The sequence below is a fragment of the Rhineura floridana genome, chromosome 2 (assembly GCF_030035675.1).
Source record: "Rhineura floridana isolate rRhiFlo1 chromosome 2, rRhiFlo1.hap2, whole genome shotgun sequence".
Classification (NCBI taxonomy): domain Eukaryota; kingdom Metazoa; phylum Chordata; class Lepidosauria; order Squamata; family Rhineuridae; genus Rhineura; species Rhineura floridana.
The window spans coordinates 97,760,192-97,785,025 of NC_084481.1; the positions used below are offsets into that span (position 1 = coordinate 97,760,192).

At 39.3% G+C, this 24,834-nt stretch overlaps 1 protein-coding gene across 8 annotated transcripts in view; it reads left to right on the forward strand.

Moving 5' to 3' along the window:
• Nucleotides 1-372: 372 nt before the first annotated feature.
• ZDHHC5 (zinc finger DHHC-type palmitoyltransferase 5) overlaps nucleotides 373-24,834 on the forward strand; it is a 72,703-nt gene continuing 48,241 nt past the window's right edge. For 2 of the 8 annotated variants that reach the window (XM_061609663.1, XM_061609669.1), the window contains exons 1-3: nucleotides 544-633; nucleotides 10,947-11,027; nucleotides 14,798-16,201. In XM_061609663.1, coding sequence (XP_061465647.1) covers nucleotides 16,098-16,201 — 104 coding nt within the window. In that variant the 5' untranslated portion in view covers nucleotides 544-633; nucleotides 10,947-11,027; nucleotides 14,798-16,097. Of the gene's footprint in view, nucleotides 634-10,946; nucleotides 11,028-14,797; nucleotides 16,202-24,834 lie in introns of those variants that run through there. The other 6 variants (XM_061609665.1, XM_061609667.1, XM_061609664.1 and 3 more) reach the window with 6 other exon arrangements.

The window sequence follows — 24,834 nt, forward strand, 5'->3', positions numbered from 1 at the left end:
TATATTATATTACAAAATGCAACAGAGATTTAATCGAGTAGTTCCTTGTTGAGTCATTGACACTACAGGCTCGCCATCTTAGCTGAAAACTGCATATTAGGTTTGTCAATCTCAGCTAGAGCGTGCCAGCAAATATGTGGAAGTGGAAGTGGAGACCCAAATAATTTACATATGGCGAAGGCGATTTACGCATGCCCGTTCTACACTTGCGTTCCTGCCCCTCCCAATTTCTTAGTAAGTAGTCCTGGAATCACGAGACGCATGCGCATAGACCTACTGCTATTGCTTCTGTTCGTCTTCCCTCAATCTCGATTTGTAGACGTGTAGCTCCTCCCTTTTACGAAAACTAATAATTCCCTCCTCCATTCAGCCGATCACTTTCTGCGCATAACCGCGAGAGCGCGAGGGAAGAAATGGGAGGGGGATCGAGAGCGAGTGCGCGCGTGCACTGGCGGGGAGCGACCTGACCAACCGGCGAGCCCCGTCGCGAGCCCGGACGGCTTTGAGAGCGCGCATGCGTGCCCTGCTCTGCTTTCTGGTGTTTCTTTTTACTGCTTGGGCCGAACGGACGAGTTCTTTGCCTCACAGGGCGGGACCCAGGCGTGGTGGCGGCAGAGGGGACGGTGTTGCCGGGTGAGTGCGAGTCGAGTCGCGGGGGGAGTTATGGTAGTGACGGCAGAGAAAGAAAGATTCACCTCCACCTAAGGACGAGGCAGGCGTGGAGAGGGGGCTCCCCCAACAACGGCTCTGAGGGCCTAACGTTTCCTTGCCCTTTCTCGGGGGCAATAAAGAGTCAGGGAGCAGAGAAGGAAGTAATCGCGTCGAGCGCTTTCTCCTCGTCTGTCTGACCTCCTTTTTCCTCCTCATCCCACCCTTTCCTGTGGTGGAGTGGCCGCGACGGTAACTTCCACCCCACCTATCCCTTAGGGCCCTTCCCATGTATGTGGCACCCGACACTCCCGCTCTTTTTTTTTTTAGTTACGAAGCCTTTTTCTCCTGGTTTCAGTGCCGGTAACAGTTTGTCCTATCGGTAATACTCGTGGGTGGATAAGTTCCTTTTTCCGCACCCTGCCGCTAAGCTGCTTCTGCTTCTTCGTGCGTCTGTCCGTCCGTCCCTCTCTCTATCATTATTCCCCCTACCCCTTTTCCGTTTCATAAAACCGTGGCCACTTTACAAGGTGGTGGCCTACTTAAGGCCACTGTTTAAGGGTAACTTGTGCCTACTAATAGGTCTGTAATTATACCTGGGGGGCAGACCTGTAGGTATGTGGTGAAGGAACTTAGTTGAAAGTGTGAAAACCGGGAGTCTCTTCCTTGCTATTTGTCTGCGTTGGGTGTGTGACCACAGCCTGTAGTTATAAAATGTAGATAACATTGCTTCTCCTGATTATAACTCTTTATGTTAAGTACTACAGGTCAGTGTACTTGTTAATTAGCTGATAGTTTTATATTGAATCTTGCACACCATATTTCACACTTGACCTTTGCCAATCCTTCTGCCTTTCAGTGTTAGTATGAAGGAAAAGTGAAGAATAGTAGTTTCTTCTCTAGGGATTATTCAGAAGGGCTTGTCTTCTGTGTTTCTCACACATCCTATCTGTACAGCAGTATAGACCCCTTAAGGAAAACTTACTTGAGTTAAGATGTTGAGCAGTCATCTCAGTATTTTCTTCTGCTTTATTTTTCAGAAACTAAACCTTTTTTTTATCTCTGGTGCAAAATTACCTTGGTAATAGATGGAGCAAGCCTTCCTCTGGTAATGTTTGCTTAACAAGCACTTCAGGAATTGAAGTAGCAATGCCTCTCTTATTGTCCCAATTCCTCAAGAAGAACAGAGCAGGCATGCGTAATTCAAATTAATTTGAAGGCCACTATTAGATCTTAGCTTAGAGAATACATAGTAATATTAACTAGGGGAAAGCATTTTTGGTACAATTCTAGCTTGTTGTCTGCCCTTTAAAGTCATTTTCTGTTAATATTTTTCTATCTACCCCAGAGGGCTCTGTTATTTTTTTCTTTCTGTCCCCATGCTGCATGCACGTCCCTTTGGTCAGCACCACCATTTCTCAGTTACCTCCTGTCTCTTTCCACCTGGATGAATCCCTTTGTTCCAGTTCTGACAGCCACAGTTTTCTGTGATCTGCAACATCTAGGATTAACTATTGAAATGTATTGTATGTGGGACTCTTTGAAGATTGTATAGAAACTGTGATTAGTTCAAAACACAGCCATCGAGGACTGGGATCAGTCATGGAAATGTATCTCACTGGTATTGCGATAGCTTCATTGGCTACTGATCCATTTCCAAGCACAATTCAAAGTGCTGATGCTTATCTTTAAAGCCCTACATAGCTTAGAATGCACTTACTGCCTGCTGTCATACCATCCTGTGTGTATTAAGGTCCTCTTTGGAAGCTCTTCTCCCAGTGCTCCCACCATTTGACAACCAGAGACACCCTTCTCAGTAGTGATGCCCACCTGCGCAGTTTCCTACCCAGAGAGGCCCATCTGGTGTCAACATTGTTTTTTATTTTTAAAATTTTCTTCCATTTATTTCCAACCCTTATTTCACTGTGGAGCCCAAGGTGATGTATGTGGGGTTCCCAGATTTTATCTTGGTTTTGTAAGCCATCCTAGAAGCTTTTTTGAAGAATGGTGTATGTGTGTGTCAAAACATCGTATTAAAATACATAAATGCCTGAGGGTAGGGCCAACAGTAATTCACATGGGATGGGGACTTTGATTAGTTGAATCGCATCTAGATCTTGATAAAGTTTAGCTTATTAAGGAATGGGGACATTACTGCACTATCTTCACTAAACATGTTTTGTCAGGAAAAGTACAAATCACAGAAATGAATCATAACTGTATATGCTTTCCTCATACTTTCCACTTGCTAGGAAAACCTGGCTCACTTAGAGTATATGACAAGCTGATTTTGCCCTAGAAAGCATATGGTATATGAGGAGAACCTTGCCTTGCCCTGCCCTGTAGATAAGGAAGAGAAGAGTTAGGTACTGGCCACTGTAGCAGAGAAATATTTCAGAGACCATTTCAAACAAAAAACAAAAGGACAGATGAAATACTGAACACAAATAGAAGAGTAAAGCAGTTTAAAGAGTAAGTGTAGCTTTTTAGGTTAAGGACTGTGGGTGGGTTTCAGTTTCAGTTGGTGTTCTTGCTTTCAGGTAAGGGCTTTTGATCCAGCAAATGCTTCAGCTAATAAAAGAGGAAGCAGGCAATATTTGCTGATTTCACCTTCTCCCCATGTCACCTATCCTGTTCCAAAGGGTCCCTCAAATACCTTGAGCCAATTTTCAGGGGCTGTGGGGGGTAATATAGCCCCTACACTTCGTTTGGCAGAGTCATTTGCTGGTTCAGAAGCCTTTTGGTGAGCACAAGGGCACCAACCTGATTCCACTAGGCCAGCAAGCTTTAATTTAATCTGAGAGGGTGGATTGATTTAAATCAAGGCAATTTAAATCGGCAAGAAAAAAAGGCCAGTTTATATCAACTACTTGTTGATACTATATATTTTTTCAAATGTAAATCTGGCTACTAAACCATGTAAATTTACACTTCACCATGAAAATGTTTTATTTTCACTGTTATTCTTTCGACAAGACTGTGTGTCTTTTTTTTTTAATTAATTTTTATTCAGATTTTCAAAACCAAAACAATACAAAAAGAAAAAAAAACACAAATCAATAACTAATACAATAAAAAAAATAAAAATAAAAATATTGACTTCTGTTTTGTCGTAGTTCAGCTATAAATCTATAATATATAACAAGCCTGTCTCTTAATAGATTATAAAATCACCTTCCTCCAGCGGTTATCTTAATTGGTTTCAAATCTCATTAACATAATATCATTTCATTCTTCCACAAAAAGTCAAAGAGAAGTTTCCAATCTTTGAGATATATGTCCATCAATTTTTTTTCTAAATAAACATGTCAATTAATCCAACTCATCAAGTCTACTAAGTCCAGTAATTTCAAATCGCTCTTCTTCCATTATCCATATTGGTTCCATCTTCCATCTTTACGCACCCAATAATCTTGCTGTCATAGTCATATAATAAAAGTCTGATAGGAATTTCCTTTATCACAGATATTTTCTTGCCATCAATTCCGAACGTATCACTGAAGTATTGTTGCAAAGCCGCATCTCTGTTCCTCTTTTTTACATGATACACTAGCACATCTCTTGAAGATTTTTCCATTAACACAAAACAGGGATTAATTCTGTTAGCTTTCTCCATTTCAAGTTCTATCAAATCCTTCCAGTCCAGGAATTTTTTTGAACTAATAATAATTTTATCTCCAATCTCTTCAATTCCTTCAGGGACAGCGCTGATTTCCAAACCATAATATTTGTCTCCAGGATCCATCACAACCAGGAAATCCAAATCTTTTTCCATGTCCATATTTAATCCAATCTCCATAGTTTGAACCTTGCCTTTAATTTTTCTTTCATCCTTTTTTGGTTTTCCAGATCTATCTTTATTCTCCTTTCTCATAGAATCCTGAATTTCTTTCAGCTCCTGTCTCATTTCATCAAATTCAATTCTCCACGCTTGTCTATTATTTCTCAATTCTTGTTTTATTGACTTAATCCCATTCATTATTTTCTGAAACATGTCTAAAGATAAAGTCCCTTCTTGTTCATCCATGATCTTCTTAATTGTCATTCTTAAAGCCAAAGGAACTAAACTCCTTCAATTTTCAATGTCCCAAGCAAAGAGCAGTTTATTTCTTTATCCAGTTATAAAGGAGTTAATCTTTCAAACCAACTGGCGTCACACTCTAGACAGCCCTTATCTCTTATATGCCCAGAAGTGCAAAAACAGCTTTAGTTCACAGCGTCCTAATGACTAGTAGCAACGAGAATGAGCAGATTCGTCAAAAAAAGAAAAGAAAAGAAAAAGTAGATCAAAAAAAATAGTTCCAGACATATATTATACAAAAGTCTTATAAATCAAAGAGATTTTTCTTTTCTCTTCCAATCAGAAACCCCTCATCCGTTGTAATCTTTACAATGCCATTTTCCATATCAGCTTTTTGCAATAGGAAAAAGATAGGCTATTTTTATTTTCCTCCCCCTTAGTTCCGTGAGTAAAAAAGAAGGAAAGTTTTGGCTCACCCAAGTTTTCTTAATTGCCGATCCTTTGACAAATCTCTTTAGCTGTATAGATAAGAAAGTGATAAGCATAGACAGGAGGATGCTTGCCTGTTAGTCCGTTTTTTTTTAAAAGGAAAAAAAAACGGGTCACTTATTCAGCTGAGCTGGCTATAAATCCTCGCTCTGTCCGAGCTGCTGGAAGACCTTCTTTCACAGACGATTCTGACGAATTCCAGTCTCCCACAACCACAACAAAGCTGTGTGGGAAATCTCACGTTTCTTCCTTATCCGGAAGAAATTATCCCCAGTCAAAAAAAACCTTTCTGACTGGATTTAAGGCTGAAAAAGTTTCATCCAAGACGGGAGCCCGTCTCAGAGCTGCACAGGCGGAGGGATCCTCCTGGGAAGTCAACAAGACTGTGTGTCTTTATTGCACTGTATTTATTTTGCATGCTATCCTTTTTACTTACTGGAGGAATGCTCTTAACTCCCACTACAGGAATATAAGCACCCATGACAGTTTGTGCGATTAAATATGGGGCTATAAAATCCTGCACACTGGACAATCTTGTTACTGCTTGCCAGTGTAGGTCTTTTCTCCTTTACTCTGCCTTGGTCCAGCCCCACTTTCACACACACAAAAATAAATGCCTGTACTTATTGCAGAAATAAGATCTGATAGTTTACTGGTCAGACTAGAGCAGTTCATTTTCATCAGGTGAGAATGAAATGCTTTTGTTTGGTAGGTAGAGTGTAAATAGTCACATTTGAAAAACAATAAAATTGTTTCTTCATTTTGCATAGAAAAGCCTTTGTTAGCTCAATGTCCATTAAAAGGTATTGATTTAGATTACAGATAAAATATAGGACTAAACATGCTTATATCCAGATTATTTAATATTAGCCTAGTTAATTAAGAGAAAACTTATGTACATTTAAAAAATAATAATTATTCCATTCAACCCCTTTTTTTTTGTTGGGCTGGGTTATCCCACCACTCAGCCCTGCCGATTTCCATCAGCCTCTGCCTGCACTGTTTTGCCAGCATCATTCTGCCAGTACATATCACTCCTTCTACCTGCTGATTGCTCAGGTAGCCAGCAGAAACCCCCAAAACAAATGTTCTGGGGAGGGTCTGAGGTGACCTAGGGTCTTCTGGACCCCAACTGCATTGAGATAGTTGCTGCCCCAGCTTCAGGCTGACACAGCAGTCTGCCTCCCCCCAATAGATGATGTGTGGAAGGGCCGTGGATGCAGTGGTGGCCCTGCTGCTCTGTTAAGCCCTGCTGGGCAGCAGCCAAGCTTAGGCTTGCACCCTGAATCAAAATTTAGGAGGTTTTTCTCTTTCAAATTATCAATTTTTGAATCTTGAGTAGAATTTTCTCCTTCCCCCTGTTAATGGGCGTGTGGTGCAGAAAGAAAGGCTGACAACAAAGACTCTGGATCTTGGAAATTCTATCAGTGTGCAAGTCATCTGACTCACATAGATGAGCATTTGTTTTTGTTGAAAATGGCAATTGTGGCCAATTTTTTTAAAAAAATTGATGATACCAATTATATGAAAATACAATTAAAGAATGGCAAGTTGAAGTTAGCTGTTTGAAATAAATTCTTCACTTTTGGATATGCCCTGGGCTCTTTCTGGGAGGAAGGACAGGATACAAATTCAACAAACAAATAAAATAAAGGTATTCTTGAGACTTTGCGACACTTGAGATAAAAGCTGGACCTTATTTGGTTGAATATCTTTAACAGTCGCTAGCATTTATGGATTGCTTTTAGGAAGCTTTGTAGTTGCATCTATATTGTGCAAAGTGGTTTATGACACAAAGCTTTCCACCTAGAGCAGCAATGTAGAGGACAGGGCTTTGTATGATGGCTTAAAGATTGGGCCTATCTGGTACATAAACCACTACTAGCTCTCCACCTACTTCAGCACGTGGCACAGAATTGCATCCCTAGACTTATAGTATAGTAGGACTTTGGGGATATAGAGGAACTTTATTTGCAGTGGTGAGTGGGAAGCTAATAAGTTTTTGCGATGAGAATATGGCATTGTTTAGGATGACTAGTGCTAATCTTAGTATTATTGATAGTGTTTGAGAGTGAGTAAGGTATGAGTTTTGGAACAGAGGAATCTGCAGTCAGTAGTACAGTACTAGGTTAACAACAACCTTTGTATAGTTATGGAATAGGATGTGTAAGGAATAGTGGATTGAAGAGAGAACCCATGTAAGGAGTTAGATTGAAGATACTGCTGTGATGATTCACCTGAAAAGCTAGTGGAGCTTTTATGAACCTGTAAAGGGTAATGAATAAGGGAATGTTGGGAAGAAAAAATGAATGGATTTGGAAATTGGTTTTGCCTTGAATAAGGACTGGGAGTTGAGTTCAATGAGATGAAAATACAATAGGGGTAAGATCTGAAAAATGGTGTTGGGGTAGGGTGGGGAAAAGCATGGAACAGATTATTTGAAAAGGATGGTTAGGTAAAAAAGAGAACTAGAAAAGCAATAGGAGGTAATACTGTGATACGGAAAAAAAATACAGGGAACACTCTTTAGTGAGAACAGAGGGTCATTTGAGTGGTATTGTCAGCCTTGGTAAATCAGGACACATGGGAGCCAAGTGAAAAGGGTTTGAGGTGTGAATCAGGAACACATGCTCATTATTTGACAAGAGGAAGATAATGGAAGAGAAATGTAGGGGTTGGTAAAGTCAGAAAATATTCTTTTTTAGAAGGAAGAGTGAATAAAGGTAAAGGAGGGGAAAGGCTTTTGTATAACTACAACTACAAGTAAGACACAACAATAATGTTGCAGTGGTGGAGAAGGGAGGAGGTGCAGGGGACTTTTGTTAGTGGGCCCCTTTTGGAATGTGGACCCTTGACAAGTGCTCAGGTGTGGTACTAGAAATGAAGTGTCTTAAGTCAGATTGGAGGAAGGTATTGCAGAAAATGAAAACTGAGCATCAAGGAAATTTTTCTAGATTTGGTGTAAAGTAAATATCAGAACTAGTAGGTTACTACTGAGGGATGGTTAAGAGAAGCTGCTCCATGAAACTCCATTGAAAAGCTTTTAGCTGAATTAGAATTCCGTGTGGCTAGTGTCAGATTTAAAAGATGCTTATTTTGCATGCCAGCCAGTACATATGCACTGTACACCAGCAATCCTTGGTCCAGGCATGTATTTGTGTGGCAAATAACACAACAATCATTTCTTGAGGTCCCATTTTTATATAAAGCTGAAATTTAGAGTAATTATTTGAATCCAGATTTGTGTTCGGTGCAGTGCTGCACTGGAGGGAAGGGGACAGGGAGACTGTTTTTGCCAATATCACTTCCCTACTCAGCCTTCCATCCATCCGTGGTCGGTAAAATGAGTACCCGGCTTATGCTGGGGGGTAAAGTAAGGCCGGGGAAGGAACTGGCAATCCCACCCCATATATACGGTTTGCTTAGTAAACGTCGCAAGACGTCAACCTAAGAGTCGGAAACAACTCACACTATAAGTGCGGGGACACCTTTACCTTTACCTTTTTATGTGCCCTTTAAAAAGCTGCTCTGGAGGATTTGTGGTATCAAAACAGTATGGTAGGTGGCACTAGGGGCTGTAGAGAGAGCAGGGCATCTGCACCCTTCCTCTAGCAGGAAGCCTTTGCTGAAGCTGTACAAATTGCGGAGGGGCAAGTCTGCATCTAAACCATTGTAAATTGAGTGAAAGTGGGGCGGGGGGGAGGGTTGAGAGGACAGCAGCTTAATATGGAAATATTGAGGATGGTAGTTCTCTACAGATAAATACATTTTTTTTGCCCTCTGCTTGATGAAAGATGGATCTATGCTGAATAGATTTGGTGCTTTATTTTTTTGTTTTATTTATAAAAGAAATAAATACTTTTAAAATAAATCCTTTAAAAAGTATTTTTGAAGAAGAGAACAGTGATATGTGGTATAAAATTTCCTGGGTTTTAATTTTTTACGGAAACTTTTCAGTATCATAAGTTCATTAGTAAGACTGGATGGATGTCAGCTGCAAATGGATCTGGTTCCTGGATTCTTAACAGGTTTCCTTTCAAATAGCATATAAGCAAGAGTGTGTAAGCACATACATGCTTGCTATTTTCACTCTGTTACTGATGGGCAAACCAAGAAAAGCTTTAAAGGGGACCTTAAGCCTGTTGGGTAACACTTCTAGATACAGAAAACCAATTGTGCTGTGCAGCAATTAGTCATAGAACCAATAAAAACGGGCAACCATTGAGTTATGCAAAGTAGTGCCCAGGATGAGGCAGAAGATGTAAAAGTTATTCAAACGGCTTGGAAATGTGCACAATGCGCTCAAATATACTGTAGCATGCTTAAATGGGAAATTGCCCAGAAAAGCCAACATTGTGTAGAGTGAGGTGATTCTAAAAAATTAGAATCTGTTAAAAGGAAGATGCAAGCCACAGGAGTATCAGATACCACCAGGAAGCCTGAACGTTTTTAAAGCTTTCATTTAGAAGATGAAATAAAATTTGTGCCACTGATTGAAAAAGGCGCAAATAAGGCAAAAGAAGACCAGCATGGTTTAATAGCACAATTGAACATGTAATAGGTAATAAAACTTGCTTTTAAAAGTGGACATTTTGCCCTTAAGAGAGAAAATGGTTGTGTTTGCATGTCATGGTAAACCATAGTTTACGGTTTGCTAAAAGAGGAAGACCAAACAAAAGATGGATTGACTCCATAAAGGAAGCCGCAGACCTGAACTTGCAAGATCTAAACAGGGTGGTTTACAACAGATGCTATTGGAGGGCACTGATTCATAGTGTCACCATAAGTCATAATCGACTTGAAGGCACATAATGCACATAAACACAGAGGTTATTCTCGCTTCACTCCTTCCATAGCATGAGTTCCAGCAACAAACCTCTATCATTAGCATAGTATTATGTTCAAACCAAGGGTCGTGGTATGTTCACTCAAGCTGCAATTGAAAAGTTGAGAACAAATCTTGGCTCTGCGTCGTAGTTTGGAGTGGTAGGGAAGGAGTGAAGTGATTGCCATCTATGTGTTCATGGGAAACCATAGTTAACTATGGCTTACTGTGATGTATGAATGCAGCCAGTAAGTATAAAATTATATCACTTTATATCTGGATTGTAAAAAAGAATTGTAGAGCAAGTTGCTAAAGATATATCTTTTCACATCAGACACAAAGTATTGAAGGGTAATTCCATGAAAATGTCTACCTACAAACTGGTTTTTCATTTCCAGGTATAGTTAACACATTCTATGTGGTTTTGAAGATAATTTCCCAAGGTTTCATTTTCTGCCAACAATTTTTCATAATGGTATTTTACACATGAGTAAAACAACCAGAAGTGTGGCTTGCAAGATGACTCAGAATGTCTTGTTTTAATCTTGCGTAAAAGACTTCTCCAAGAAAATAGACAATGACCTTTTATTATATTGATAGCTTTGCTTTCTCATTTGGTAAAACTGGGATGAAATTTTATATTGGGAATAAAATCAGATGAGCTTAGGACAATATGATGTATATTGTTTGAGTGTATGATGTTGGTCCCAAAATGTATTTTTCCTCCAACAAATGAAAAGAAAAATCTAAGTTTTAACTTTATTCTCTTTGAGATTGTATTAAGAAAATGGGACGAGGTGTTACCTGAAATATGTTCTAAATGCAACCGTTCCTGTGACCGACATGTGAAACTTACATCACATAAATGCCTTGTGTGTTATTTCAGTCCCTTTTTGGGACTGTCATAATTCCCTGAGAATGTAATAATTGTTAGTCCTATTATTTGTATCATACTCAATGTAGGGCACCTTACAGAGTTTTACAAAAAGAGACAGGCCCCTTCTCTCAAGAAGCTTACAGTCTGAGAGACAAGTCAGACAAGAGGTGAGTGGACATACATTATCACTTTTACAAGAAAGATAATATAATTATATGTTAATATATTTAGTAATGAGATAACTGTTAAAGTTCATTATCAGTAACTTTAACCTAGATTAAAACATATTTGTTCCCCTCATCATTTGTTAGAGTTTAACTTAAGCTGGTCAAGATTTTTAGCATATGTTTGAATTGCTGCTATTGCAGTTTTATAATGCATAATGCAAATGTTTAATGTGTTTTTATTTGGAAACCGGTCTGTGATTCTTCTGTAATAATTGTGGTCTAAATGTTTACAAATTAAACTTATAATTTATAATAAATTTTAAAAAATAAAAAAATAAAACATCAGTTCCATATGTTAGAGATTCATTTTCCTATGAAATACACCAGGAGCTGGAGAAGGTTTCTATGCTTGCTGCTTGTAAAACTTATTACTAGTTGTGAAGATTGTTTTTTGTTTTCTTAGTAAATCCCCCCAGTAGATGTCAAACAGTGAACCTGCTTGATCTTCTGACCATTTAGTTTCTGCCAACCACACATTAGTCACCTGTTAGTATGACAGGAATGTAGGATATCCCTAAACAATGCTTTTTAACTGCATATTGAAATATACCCAGATCTTTAAGATGTGAGTCTTAGAATGTTGGAATGGGATATAAACATTAATTTCAGGATATCTTAATCACCTGGAACATAAAGTGCTTTCCAGTTGCTGTATAGTAGGTGTAGCAAATCTTTTTTCTATAAAAGGCTTATTAACCTATGGAAAAAGACAGTTGGGAGCCAGAGCCAAAAGAGGGCAGAACCAGATGATATAGGTTTTAAGTCTTAACAATAGTGAGTAGCCAGGCAAAACAGTTGCTCCGTATGAATGTCAGTATAAACCTTACTTTATGGTTTACCATGAATGCGCAGATGGCTTTCTCTTCACTCCTCCGCTAGCTGTTGGAAGATGGTAATGTGGCTGTTGGGCTTGAAATGTTAGCCTCTTCTGATCTAGAGCTTCAGGGAGTGACAAAAGCATGGATGTTCCTGGATGATAGACTGGGTGTACTGGATTATTTCCAGCTTCAAACTTGTCTGTGGTTTGTTCAGAACCTATTACCATATATGAGTTACACTGAAATGCATTAAGTGTGAACACATTAAAAAAGATAATTTTTTTTCACCATACAAATAAGCCTGTGTGATATTTACTTGACTTACACTTGTGTCTATGCTACCGTTTTAATTTCTAAGTCTGTGGTATTTTATTGAAGAAAAACCTACTTACATAAGTAAAGTAAGACAAATGAAAGTAATTATTAACTTCTGCGTTTTGATTTAATGTGAATTTTCTGATGAGAGAATACAATGAACCAGGGCCGTGAAGTCGGTATGTCAAACCTTAGACTCCGACTCCTCTATTTTTCTAATGTCTGACTCTAGCTCCTTCATAAATGGCAAATGTATATTACGTTTTCTACTGTCTGACTCCAACTCTGACTCCTTCATAAATGGCAAATGTATATTAATGTATTAATATTAATAAATTAATATAAATATTAAAATATTAATTTTATTTTGAAGTCGGAGTCAGTACATTTCTACTGACTCCGACTCCACCCAAAATTGCTTCCGACTCTGACTCCACAGCCCTGCAATGAACTAGCGAAGTTGAGATTGACTAGAATTGCTGTAACGGCAATAAAAACTAAAATTTAAGCTATATCCAAGTTGTTATGATCCTTAATTATTTTGCTGCCCTTTGACGTCTATTCATGTATTTGCTTTTTAAAAAGAGACTCCTGTGTTTCCTTTATATCAAGAAATAGACCCTTGCAGTTAGCCTTGTAGTACAAGTAACTGTCCTTCCAGAACGAGTAGTTTACAAGATCTATCACTTAAATTGCTCAATAACACGTGGAGAGATGTGTGAATGGATAATGTGTTGTACTTTTCTGCAGAACTACAATGATCTGTCTTTGTACTCATGCTCCAAAATAATCGGTGATGGCTTCATAGAGCTTTGAATATATGATTGTTGTTGTTATTGTTGTCATTATTTTGCTTTCATTTCTGTACAACTTTTTGGCCCAAAGGCATGAAAAGTGATGGTTACTTTTGAGTGGCAGGTGTGATTTGGAGCCTTAAAAGAAAAGGATTTTAAAAAAGCACCTCAAGAAGCACCTATGCTCAGTGACTTTTAGAACTTATGGAATGTAGGGGGCAGTTGACCAATAGGGGGTGTGATTTGGAATGAGAGAAGATGCAGAATTGGCCCAACAGTTTGTAGCATTCTGAAGAGATTAGGATTGGCAATGTTTAAGGTATTTATATACCACTTTTCAGACAGACTTTACATAGTGGTTTACATAAGATTGTAACAATAATATATTTTTTAAAAAAGTTGGAATAAAATGGAAAAGACAACTTTTTAAAAATTCTTCTCACTCCCCTTAGGGTAAGATGGTTCTGCAGAAATCCATGTGGTGTTATGTGAAGAGCTGGATGGTGGCAGTTCTCCGAGCTTCTTTCTTCACTCAGGGCAAAATAGTCCTTCAGACACCCCTGTAGATGAATGGCATGAAGTTGAAAGAAATTCTGTGCCCCATCCTGTATGGGGATGTTTCAGGAGAGGGGAAAATATATATGCCCCTTTCTTTTACCACATTTTTCAGAGACCTTCCCCCCATCCCACTATATTGCAATAAAGAGCTCTGGTTCTTGGCTAGCTAGGGTGCTTTAGCACTATATAATGGGGTAAGAGAAGGCTTGGGGGAGTGGAAATGAGTCCTCCAGCCACTCACCCACACACAAAGCCTAGTACTGCAAAATTCCTGCTTCAGATTGGCTGCTGAGCAGGAGTTCTCTTGTTAGGGCCTGCGGATACACAGCAGCGTTATGGGCTAGGATACACTGCAAGGTCCCAACTTGTAGGATTCTATTTGTCAAACCTTCAACGGTAAGAGAAGGCTGCTAATAATCTTGCAAGCCATACTCAGAAGGCAGATTACTCAGAATTATGGAAGGAAAGAAGAAAATCTGACCAATGGGAAGAGAAAAGAGGCTGCAATGGGAAATACGGTCAAAAGGGATGTGCATAGTTGGGGAGAGTCTTGAAATGACTAATGGGCACAGTAGCAGATCTGAAAATCTACTCCCTCTCAATTGGTAACTTTGTCTTTGAATTTTTGAGAGACAGTTACAAATTCTGGTAGGACAAAGAGTTTGCTAACTTAATGTACATTTTCTTTCAGAATATAGTAATTTTGTTGACCTACACTTTTTTTAAAAGTGGAGTCTTGGCTCTGAATATGCAGAGAATAAATGTAAGCAATTTTGTTTTGGGTTTCAGTTTTACTAACATTAAAATTTAGATAATCTAAACTCCAGAATGGATGAATGGGTGTTTGAAGCTCCATGAGCGTAAAGTGTGTTCTGATGCATGTCCTAAATATAACTTGCTTGTCTGTTTAAGACATTTATGTGCTACTTAATTATTTTCATTTTTAAGCAGTGTACGTAAAAACAAGTCATTGATAAAATGAAACAAGATCATCATAAAACCAAATGCTACCTTAACAGACCTGCTGGAACAAGAAACTCTAATTATGTCTTATAAGGATGGCATTGCTCACATCTACAAATGTGGAAACTGAGTCACAGAAAACTGTTATACATTATTATGGGTTCTCGAATAGGAATAGAACTCTTAACTCACATCTGCACTAAAGATTACTACTGCATCATGCTTTCTCTTGGATACTTAACTCTGTTTTTATCTCTTCTAGGTAAAAGAAGGAACTCAAAGATGACAAGTTTCTAAATGTTTAAAGCAAATATGAACAAATAAGAATTAATTTTACTTGTGAAGGGAGTGTGAGAATGGAACTGCTTGGAGCAAATGAAGTGCTCTAGGACATGGGTGTGGAGGGCCCAGACAATTTTTTTAACTGTCAATTACCTTTTGGATTTTTAGGAACATATTTGAAAACTGAGTCTCTCTATCTGGGTCTACATTAGACACAACTGATTCATAATTAAAGAACCAACTTCAAACTCAATTTTCTGTTTTCAGAAATAAACCTAGATGTTGAAGGATTTTAAGCTTTGTACACAAGGCAACAAATAAGACAAAAACTCAGGACCAGTCTTCCGGCATGTCCCCTGCTACCCCTTGAAAGAAAAGGATTTACAGCTCAACCTTGTACCAGCTGTTGCCCGGATTTTGCAGTCAAGTGAGAAATAAACAAAATTTAAACTACGAATGCCATACAACCCCAGTTCCTGGTGAAATCAGGGAAGAGTGCTCCTGTTTTAAAGGAAGAGAACGTTTGCGGGGATGGGAGAATGATGTGCAGAAGACTGGCAGATTTGCTAGCAGGATAAGCTTCCCTTGAACAGCTACCAGAATGCACTGCTTTATACCAAGAGCAGATTAAAAAGGAGGAACTTACTTCAGAGTCTGCTTTGCAAAATTACCACGGGTTTTCTGAAATACAAATAACAAAACAACAGAACCTAGGAGAGACCTTGTGTCTTTCACTGATCATCTTTCTTGGAGTGCTCACCTTGCTCATCCTGCCCTTTTGCACTAAAAAGTCCAGTCCAGATACTTTATTTGCTACATTTCTCAACTCGTGTGTCATCTCAAAAGAGAATCATCTCCAAAACCTACTCCAAGGAGTGCACTTCTACACAGAGCTTGCCTGGTACAGCAACCTGCATAATTTGTGTCAGCTGCGTTGAACCACTAGAATTTTAAATTGGAGTACAAGCTTCTATTTTATATTTTTAAATTTTCCTTGCCCCACAAGAGTCCTGGGAATACCTTTTGTTGTCTTCTCTGACACTTACTTCAGTTGTGAATATCACTCTATTCATTCTCTCAGTGTTGGCTCCATCTGGATCATACTTTAAATCTGATCTGACTAGTAACAGCTAACTTCAAGAACTTGGATAACTGTTTAAACGTCTCTCCTTCACACAGTTGTTTTCCTTTTTGAAGGTCCCTCCCCAGTTTCTTGTCCTTTCTGACTCCAGTTGGGCCTGGGCTATGCTGCAGGGAGGATCATCCACCAGAGCTCCAACATGCCAGCAGCATCTGGAAAGAGATTCAAACCCAGCAAATATGTCCCTGTATCAGCTGCTGCAATCTTCTTAGTAGGAGCCACCACACTCTTCTTCGCTTTTACGTGAGTCAAGAAAATATATAGTATTGGGGATATATGGGGATAGAGTGGGTTGGATTGGCAGTGTTTCATGTAAAGCTAGAGGCAGTTAAGAAAATCCAGTGCCCTTGCATAGAAAAACCAGCTGTGCACTCATATCTGTTATGTTGACTTTGCAGAAGTGGTAATCTGATTGAAGCAACACACACACATTCATTCAAAACCCACAGTTTTGGAGACTAATTTTGTTTAGCTTTGTTGTATTTAACATGACCACAAACTTCAAGTTAAAGGGGAAAGGTATTGGTTGCATTTGCATTGCTTTTGCTCCCCCCTTTATATGAGTGGGGAAACAAACCAGGAAGCCACAGTTCACAATGGGAAGTTATAGTTAAGTTTGCTTTGGAATCTGACTTGTGTGGAAGCCCTTATTCATAGTTCTTGGTTAGCAAAGGGACTGCATATAAGTATAAAAAGCTCCTGGTGTATTAAGTGTGTTGATAGTGCATCCCAGGTCATTATGTCTTGCTCATATGCAATAGCCAAGGTAACACTTCAGTTTTCTGAAGTGAAGACGTTAATTTTTGCAGCTTTTACAATAGGGACCTCTTGAAGAGAAATGTAGGCTTCATGTAAATAGCATCTGGATTAAAATCTGGATTAAAATACATATCAGGTATATAATGTAATGTTTCATTCTGCAGGAAAGGATGAGAGAGCTTAGTTTGGGCACCAGCACTGAGGTTACTGTTGGTGTCAGCAGTTCTACCTACAATGCACAGTGGTAACGTCTTGTGCCAACGTGGATAGGGTAATTCCTGCTGTTTATCTGCTGCAGACAAAACGAATGTTGTTCAACATTGTGAGGCCTATTGGTAGACAAAATAATTAGATTTTGACTGTAGGGAGTAATATCTGTTAAACACATTTCAGTTGAAGGCTCTGAGACCATAAGAAAGCCAAAAGGAAAGCTTGTCTGATCATGTCTAATTTTTATTTTATTTAAGGTATTTATATGTCACCTAATTAGTTAAGTTTCTAAGTGGTGTGCATAAAAAGCATAGAGCAGATAAAATAAATTACTATTAATCATAAAAACAAAATTTCTTACTCAAAGTTGTCAAATGTGTTTCAGAATCTGGTATAGTGAAAAATGCCCTCTGACATCTCTAAAAGGGAATTGCGATAGCAGTCTGACCTTTAAGATCATGCATGGTGTACTACAAAAACATCTACTTCTGTTGAATACATGGGAATTGGCTGTCTGTTATTTCAATGTTTATGGATGGGACTTCAATTGAAAGCATGTTGGGTAATGTTATATGCTTGTCATACAAGGACTCTGGAGATCATTTCTGTGTTATGTGGGACAGAGCTGACTAGAGATTGTATATAGTAGGCAGGAAAATAAGCCACAGGTGGGATAGTCTCATCAGCTATTACCCTTGTTCGCTATTGAGGTTGTAATTTCTGCCTTAATGTTAAATTATTGCAGTCATGTAGATTAAACAATTGGCTAAATTGTGCACACACATGAAAATAATTTTATACAATATCTGCTATAACATGAATATATGTTGACATCATTTTCCACGGTGGCATTTTGTGAGGTCAAGTTAAACTCACTAATGTGCAGGGCAAGGAGAATTACTGATTCATGCACAGAAGAAAACTTTGATCATACAAAATGGGACGGTTCTAGTTTTTAGAGATCGTTCCCATGTACTAAGGCAGGGGTCGCCAACCTTTTTGGATAAAAGGACATACTTTTGAATTTTGAGAGAGTGCTGTAGGCACCAGTCACCAGATGTCTGCCATAGGGGTGTGGCATAACACAAAACTAGATAGTACAACCATTGCTGCTTCCCCCTGCCCTGGACAGGCTTCCATGGGAAGTCTCCTATGTCCTGCTGGTCCTGATTGTGGAGATCACATGTTGATTTCTCTCTCTCAGTCTGATGCTGTTGCTGTCTAACAGGAGCATTCCCCAGTACCTGGAAAACTATACAAGGTGGTCACACCACATGCTGTCTCACACACTCACTGCACATACGCATCTCACTCATACACATACACTTCACACACACACACACACACACACAATCTTGTTCACACAGGCCACACATACACAAAGACCACACCTTCATACCTCCCCCCCACATACACACCTCTCCCTCTCACAGACCACACACACATATACTCTCTCACATGCACACTACATACACACATGCTGCATGTGCATCTCTTCCTCTCACACCTCAGTGTCTGCAGAAGGTTTTTTTGGTGGTGAGGAATAAAACACTGAAAGGGTGGAGCAGGCTAGTTTCTGTCAAAAACTTAGAAGAATGGTGTCTGTATGTTTTGCCGCATATCTTAGGTTCTACAAAGCTAGAAACATACTTTTTGTAAAAAAAATAAAAAAGAAAGCTGGGAATCTGGGGTCTATGGTTCATCCTGGGGGACCCATAGAAAAACTTTGCAGGTGTCACATTGGCACTTGTACTAAAGGCTCTCCCTTCTTCCCTGCCTTATTTCAGTTTGCATTTGATCCCAGGTACCCATTCCAGTCTGCAATCCAGACTATTGAAGGTCTTCCATTAACATTCTAGAGTGTCTCTCCCAATATGAACCTACCCAGACCCTTAGATCTTCTGAAACCCTTCTCCAGGACCCTCCAAGTATGGTGACAAGGAAGGAGCAGGGCTGTGGAGTCGGTATGTCAAACCTTCGACTCCAACTCCTCTATTTTTCTATTGTCTGACTCAGACTCTGACTCCTTCATAAATGGCAATTGTATATTAATGTATTAATATTAATAAATTAATATTAATATTAAAATTAATTTCATTTTGAAGTCGGAGTCAGTACATTTCTACCGATTCCGACTCCACCCAAAATTGCTTCCGACTCTACCCAAAATTGCTTCCGACTCTACCCAAAATTGCTTCTGACTCCACGACTCCGACTCCACAGCCCTGGGGAGGAGGCCTTCTCCGTTGTGGCTCCCTATCTGTGGAATACGCTCCCCAGTGTGGTGTGTCTGGCGCCTTCATTGTAATCTTTTTTGTGCCAGGTAAAGGCTTACCTTTTCTCCCAGGCATTTGATAGACTGAGATATTTGTTATTTGTATGCAGTCAAAGCTTCCTGTAGCTATAGGGGGTGGTGTTTTCTTGTTTTGTTTTTATAGTATGATATATTGTTATTGTTTCTAATATTGTTGTAAGGCTCTTGGAGACCTTCAAGTATCAAACAACCAGAACAGGGAGCCATTACCTGAGAGGATTAAGCTTCTTAAGTTGAAGTGAAAAAACCCTTGTACTGTGTTCTTCCTTTAGCATCCCTCACTCGTGTACACCTGTAGCATACTAAGTCCCATTAGTGATCATTGTAATTGTGGTGTAAAGCTGAATATTCAGGTTCCATTCATAATTAAAACCAGTAAGACTGGTTTTCCTTTTTCTCCAATATGTGTAATCCTTTTTCTAAAAGCAATATAAGTTTGCTTTTACAGTCTTACCATAAGACTTGACATTTGCCCTGACCTTACTGCCAGTTAATTTTATTAGGTAACCCTGAGTATTGAGGAGAAAGACAAATCATTCTTTCTACACTCCGCCAATTGGAAACCGCCATGCTTGAAAGAAGGAAGGATATTTTTGCCAATTCCCCTCTTCCCCCTTGCAGCCCCTTATTTTCCCCAGGACTAGTGTTGTAGCTGACCCACAGGAGGCTGCAGTGGGAAGGGGAACTTGGCTCCCTCTCTTCCTCCAGTAGGGTCCTTCTGTTTGTGAAACAGCAGGTATGGATCCAGATCCTAAGCCTCGAACAGTTTAACTGGCCTTTTCTGGCCTATGATATACTTTTGACATTTAGTGATCAGAATTGCATATTGTCTTGTAAATCTGATTGAATCAAAGATTTATGTAATGGCTCTATCATCAGTTTATTATGATCAACAGACCAGAAGTAATAGTAGTAATAACTTACTTGGGATACCTTACTGAAATATTGCTTGTGGTAAAACTCATGCCTTTGTATTGGAACTGCTGTTGCTTGGCACAAGCAAGTTTTAAAATTAAGTATGTTCTCCTGTGTAACTTTACTCGATCAGCAGAGTCTTGTGATTAACAGATTTTATTATGGCAGAAGCTTTTTTCAAATTTTATTGATTTTTATACACCTTATACATAACACCTGTCCCCACCCCATCCACCACACATCGCTCCAAGTACCTGTTTATCCATAACCTTATATTTTGCACTCCATAATTCATTACTGTTCTCACCCATCTCATAATACATACAGAAAGTAATCATGATCTCCACAGTCTCATAAAGGAGGTAGGTACTGTTCTCCAACTAACAGCCCTTGATGTAAACAGAATAAATGGTTGGCAACATTTTGTAAATTTGTCTTTCTTTTTAAGTCCTTTACTCATCTTCAGTTTCTGTGTTAATTTTTCTAGTAGTGCTACCTCCCATCTTTTCCATGCCATCTATCTATTGATATTCCCACCAAATCGTTCCAACATCTGGCTATAACTTGCTGGACAGCTAATAGCATAAAGCTAATTCATTTTTTACATTGCAACCTAGTGTTTTCATTTATGAATAAATTTAACAATGCTAATTCTGGTGTTAGCTGCACCGTCTGTTCAGTGATCTTACCCATTTCATTGTGTACCACAGCCCAGAATTTTTTTACTTTCTCGCAATCCCTCCTCAAGCTTTTGTGAACTTGTTGTGGATTCTAGTCCAAGAAAGTTTATATCATAATAATTTGACGGTCTTGTGTTACAACAAAATCAACATATACTTAGCCCTCTGGGAACTGTCAAAATTTGAATACTCCTTGATCAGCAGACATTCTTCAGTAAAATTTAGAGCAGTGTTACCTGTCTTGTATCTTTTATCAAGTTGGTGAAGTGCCAGCATGTAGGCAGCATTGCATTGGGTTTTTTCTTTTCTTTTTTCTTTAAAAAGTCCACATTATAGTTGGTACCAAGTTAATTAAAACTAATTTAAGACAATTAGCCTGGCTGCTCACAAAATAAGCAGAATATTTGCGGTGTTGCCATGTGAAAGTCATGCTTGCTAGCATTTTGGCTCATGCTGGGAAAATAAATAACCAGACTCCTTTTGGGCCAGATGGTATAGGAAGTAATACATAGCAAAGAGGATATCAACAGGAGCTCATGTTGGTGATGTATTTTTATTTAACAAAATTATATACCGCTTGATTGTAACAAAACCTCTAAGCAGTTTACAAGAAATATGAAAATAATCAATAAAAAGTTAAAAACAAGTAATTAAAACATTTAAAAATAATTAAATTTAGCAGTAGGGTAAAAAGAGATCAAAACACATCAACATCTACATGTCTGGATAGGCTTGCCTACATAGAAATGTTTTAAGCAAGCACAAAAAAAAAATACAGCAAAGGTGCCTGCCTGATGCTAGTAGGCAGGTAGTTCCTCAGTGTAGGTGATGCCACACTAAAAAATGATTTCTTACAAGTGCAGAATGAGTATTATGTGGAACCTGTAACAGTGCCAATTCCACAGATCGAAGTGGTCCAGTGGGCACATATGGGGTAAGGCAATCATGCAAGTAAACTGGTCCCAAGCTGTTAAGGGTTTTATATACCAATGGTAATACCTTGAACTTGGCCTGGTAACAAATCATCAACCAGGTCAGATCTCTCAGCAAAGTTATTATATTCTGACAAGGTCTCACACCTGGCATCAACCATGCTGCAGCATTCTGTGCAAACTGAGGTTTCCAGGTCAAGCACAAGGGAAATCCCACATAGAGTGCATTGCAGTAATCCAATCTTGAAGTCACCAGTGCCTGAACTACTTGTGTTCATGATCTCTTGGACCAAGAATGATTGTAGCTGTGGTACCAGGCGTAGCTGATAAAAGGCGCTTCTAGACACTAAGGCTACCAGGGCCTCCAGGGGCAAAGCTGGATCCAGAAGCACTCCCAGACTGCGTACCTGCTCCTTCAGGTTGAGTGAAACCCCATCCAGGGCAGGCAGTTGACCAGTTTATTAGACATGGGAACCACTCACCCATAGTGCCAGAATTCAAACTCAGCTTATTTTTCCTCATGTACCCCACCACTGCATCCGGGCACTGGTCCAGGGACTGCACGGCGTCTTGTGATTCAGATGTTACTGATAATTAGAGCTAAGCATCATCAGTGTACTTACTGATGGCACCTTGCCCCCATAACCTAATGACTGCTACTAGCAACTTTCTATAGATACTAAATAGCATTGGGGTAAAACAGTGCCCTGCAACACCCATAGCATAACTGTTAGGACTGAAAAGCATTCTCCCAATGCTACTTTCTGGGCTTGGTCCCATAGGTAGGACAGGGACCACTGTAACTTGGTGCCCCCAGTTCCTATTCCACAGAACTGGTCTAGAAGGATACCATAGTCAATGGTATCAAAAGCCTCGGAAATCAAGAAGCAGGAGCAAGGTTGCACAAACCTTGTTCCGCTGTCTGGAAAGGTTATCCATCAGGGAAATAAAGGCTGACTTAGTCCCATGGCCAGGCCTGAACCCAGATTGGAACAGATGTAAATAATCTGTGTAATCCAAAAATGCTTTTAACTGCCCACTGCTACTCTCTCCTCTATCTTCCCCAAGAAAGTGATCATTTGTGACTGGTCAGTAGTTGTTCCAGTCCAAGGGGTCCAGAGCCAGCTTCTTTAGGAGTGGCTGCACCACTGCCACCCCCTCATGTAGTGAAGCATCAGCCACACTCTGCCTCCAACCAGTGAAACCCTCTCTGCTAGATTTAAGAAGCCAGGAGGGACGGGGTCAAGAGGGCATGTAGTTGGGCGAATAGCTGCCAGAACATTGTCCACATCCACCAACTGCATAAGCTGAAACCAGTGTCGCAACACATCACAAACTCTGGCATTGGATACTTCATAGGGAACTGCAATAACTGCATAATCAAGTTCACTCTAAAGTGGAATGACTTTATTCTCAAAGTATGTAGCCAGTTGGTCACTTCTATGATCAGTGGACTCCTTCAATTTACTCCTTTATTTAATATAAAATTAAGTTAACTGCAGCAGAGCAATTTTAGATGGAATTCTTAAGGCTAGTTGCAACAGGTACATATTTTCAGATCTGTATAAGATACAAAAACTAATGCTTGAGCTTTTCACCACCATGAATACACCATAGCAGCATTCCAAAGAGAGCTGTAGTTCTCTATACCGGATTCTTTCACGGTGTATAAGCTAGAAAAATGTATCCGTGTTCCAAATTATTTTGTCTAATAGGTAAATTCATTATGGTGTGAAATGCCCTGTATTATGTGAAATATATTCCAATAAGTTAAGAGAAAAATGTACTTCCATTTTACAGTATAGGATGTACACTCATGAGGCACAGCTTTTCTGTGATCAATTGTACACTTGTATTGTTGAGTAGCTTGTTCAGAACAAAAATTCAAAGAGTCACTTAATTGTAGGTCAGTCAAAGTTAGATAACCTGCTTTACAACATCATACTTTAAGTGAATCATCACCATCCTCCTCCTCTTTGTGTAGGATCGAAGCCCTCCTGACATTCAAGTTTTGTTCAGAACCATTGGGGGTGGGAGCAGTGGATTTAGTGGCATTCTCTCCATTCCCTGTGGCATATCTAAACATCACATGAGGGCAGCTTCTATCTCATAACTTGAAATTTGCAAGAGTACTCTTAACTGTATTCCCCATGGTTAAAGGCTTATGATTCCGAGTATGCATCTGTCTGAGATGGGCATGAAGCATTTTCATTTATTGCATTTTCATTTATTTAGATATAGGTGTTGGAGTGTGAGCATACTAGTTTCTTTCAGAAGTGATGCAGGGTGTGACACTGACATGTAAAGGTAACCTTGGGTCAGTTAAGTCATGTATGTGCATCACTTATTTTCTCATTTGGCTAATTGAAGTTGATTCTGTACTTATAGTGGTAAGGTGTTGGACTACGACTTGGGAAACCAGGGTTCGAATCGCCACACAGCCATGAAGTTCATTGGGTGACTTTGGGCCAGTCACTGTCTCTCAGCCTCAGAGGAAGGCAATGGTAAACCCCCTCTGAATACCACTTACCATGAAAAGCCTATTCATAGGGTTGCCATAAGTCGGAATCAACTTGAAGGCAGTCCATTACCATTTCCATTCCATTGAATCATTGTGGTTGAGATTATATAAATGTTCTATCTGATTTTTGATCTATGTTGGCACATTCATATATACACATCATTTTAAGTGAAACTGTAGTCATCTACAAATGAGAATGCATGTGTGAACTAGTAGACTTTAATATATTTTTCTGAGCCATCCATAATCTTTGGAGGGGTAGTCATGTTAGTTTGCAGCAGCAAAAACAACAGAATCTTGTGGTGCATTTATTGTGACATAAGCTCTTGCAGTCTACTGTCTACTCTACTTCATCAAACGTGCTGTTACCGTAAACTGCAGGTATACATGGCATGGCTCCTCCCCCTCAAAAAAAATGTAACTCAGTATAACATTTCATGCATCTGATGAAGTGGATTGTAGGCTACAAAAATGTGTGCAAAATACATTTATTAGTCTTTAAAGTGCTACATGATTTTGTGTCTATTCTGAAACGCTTGATCATC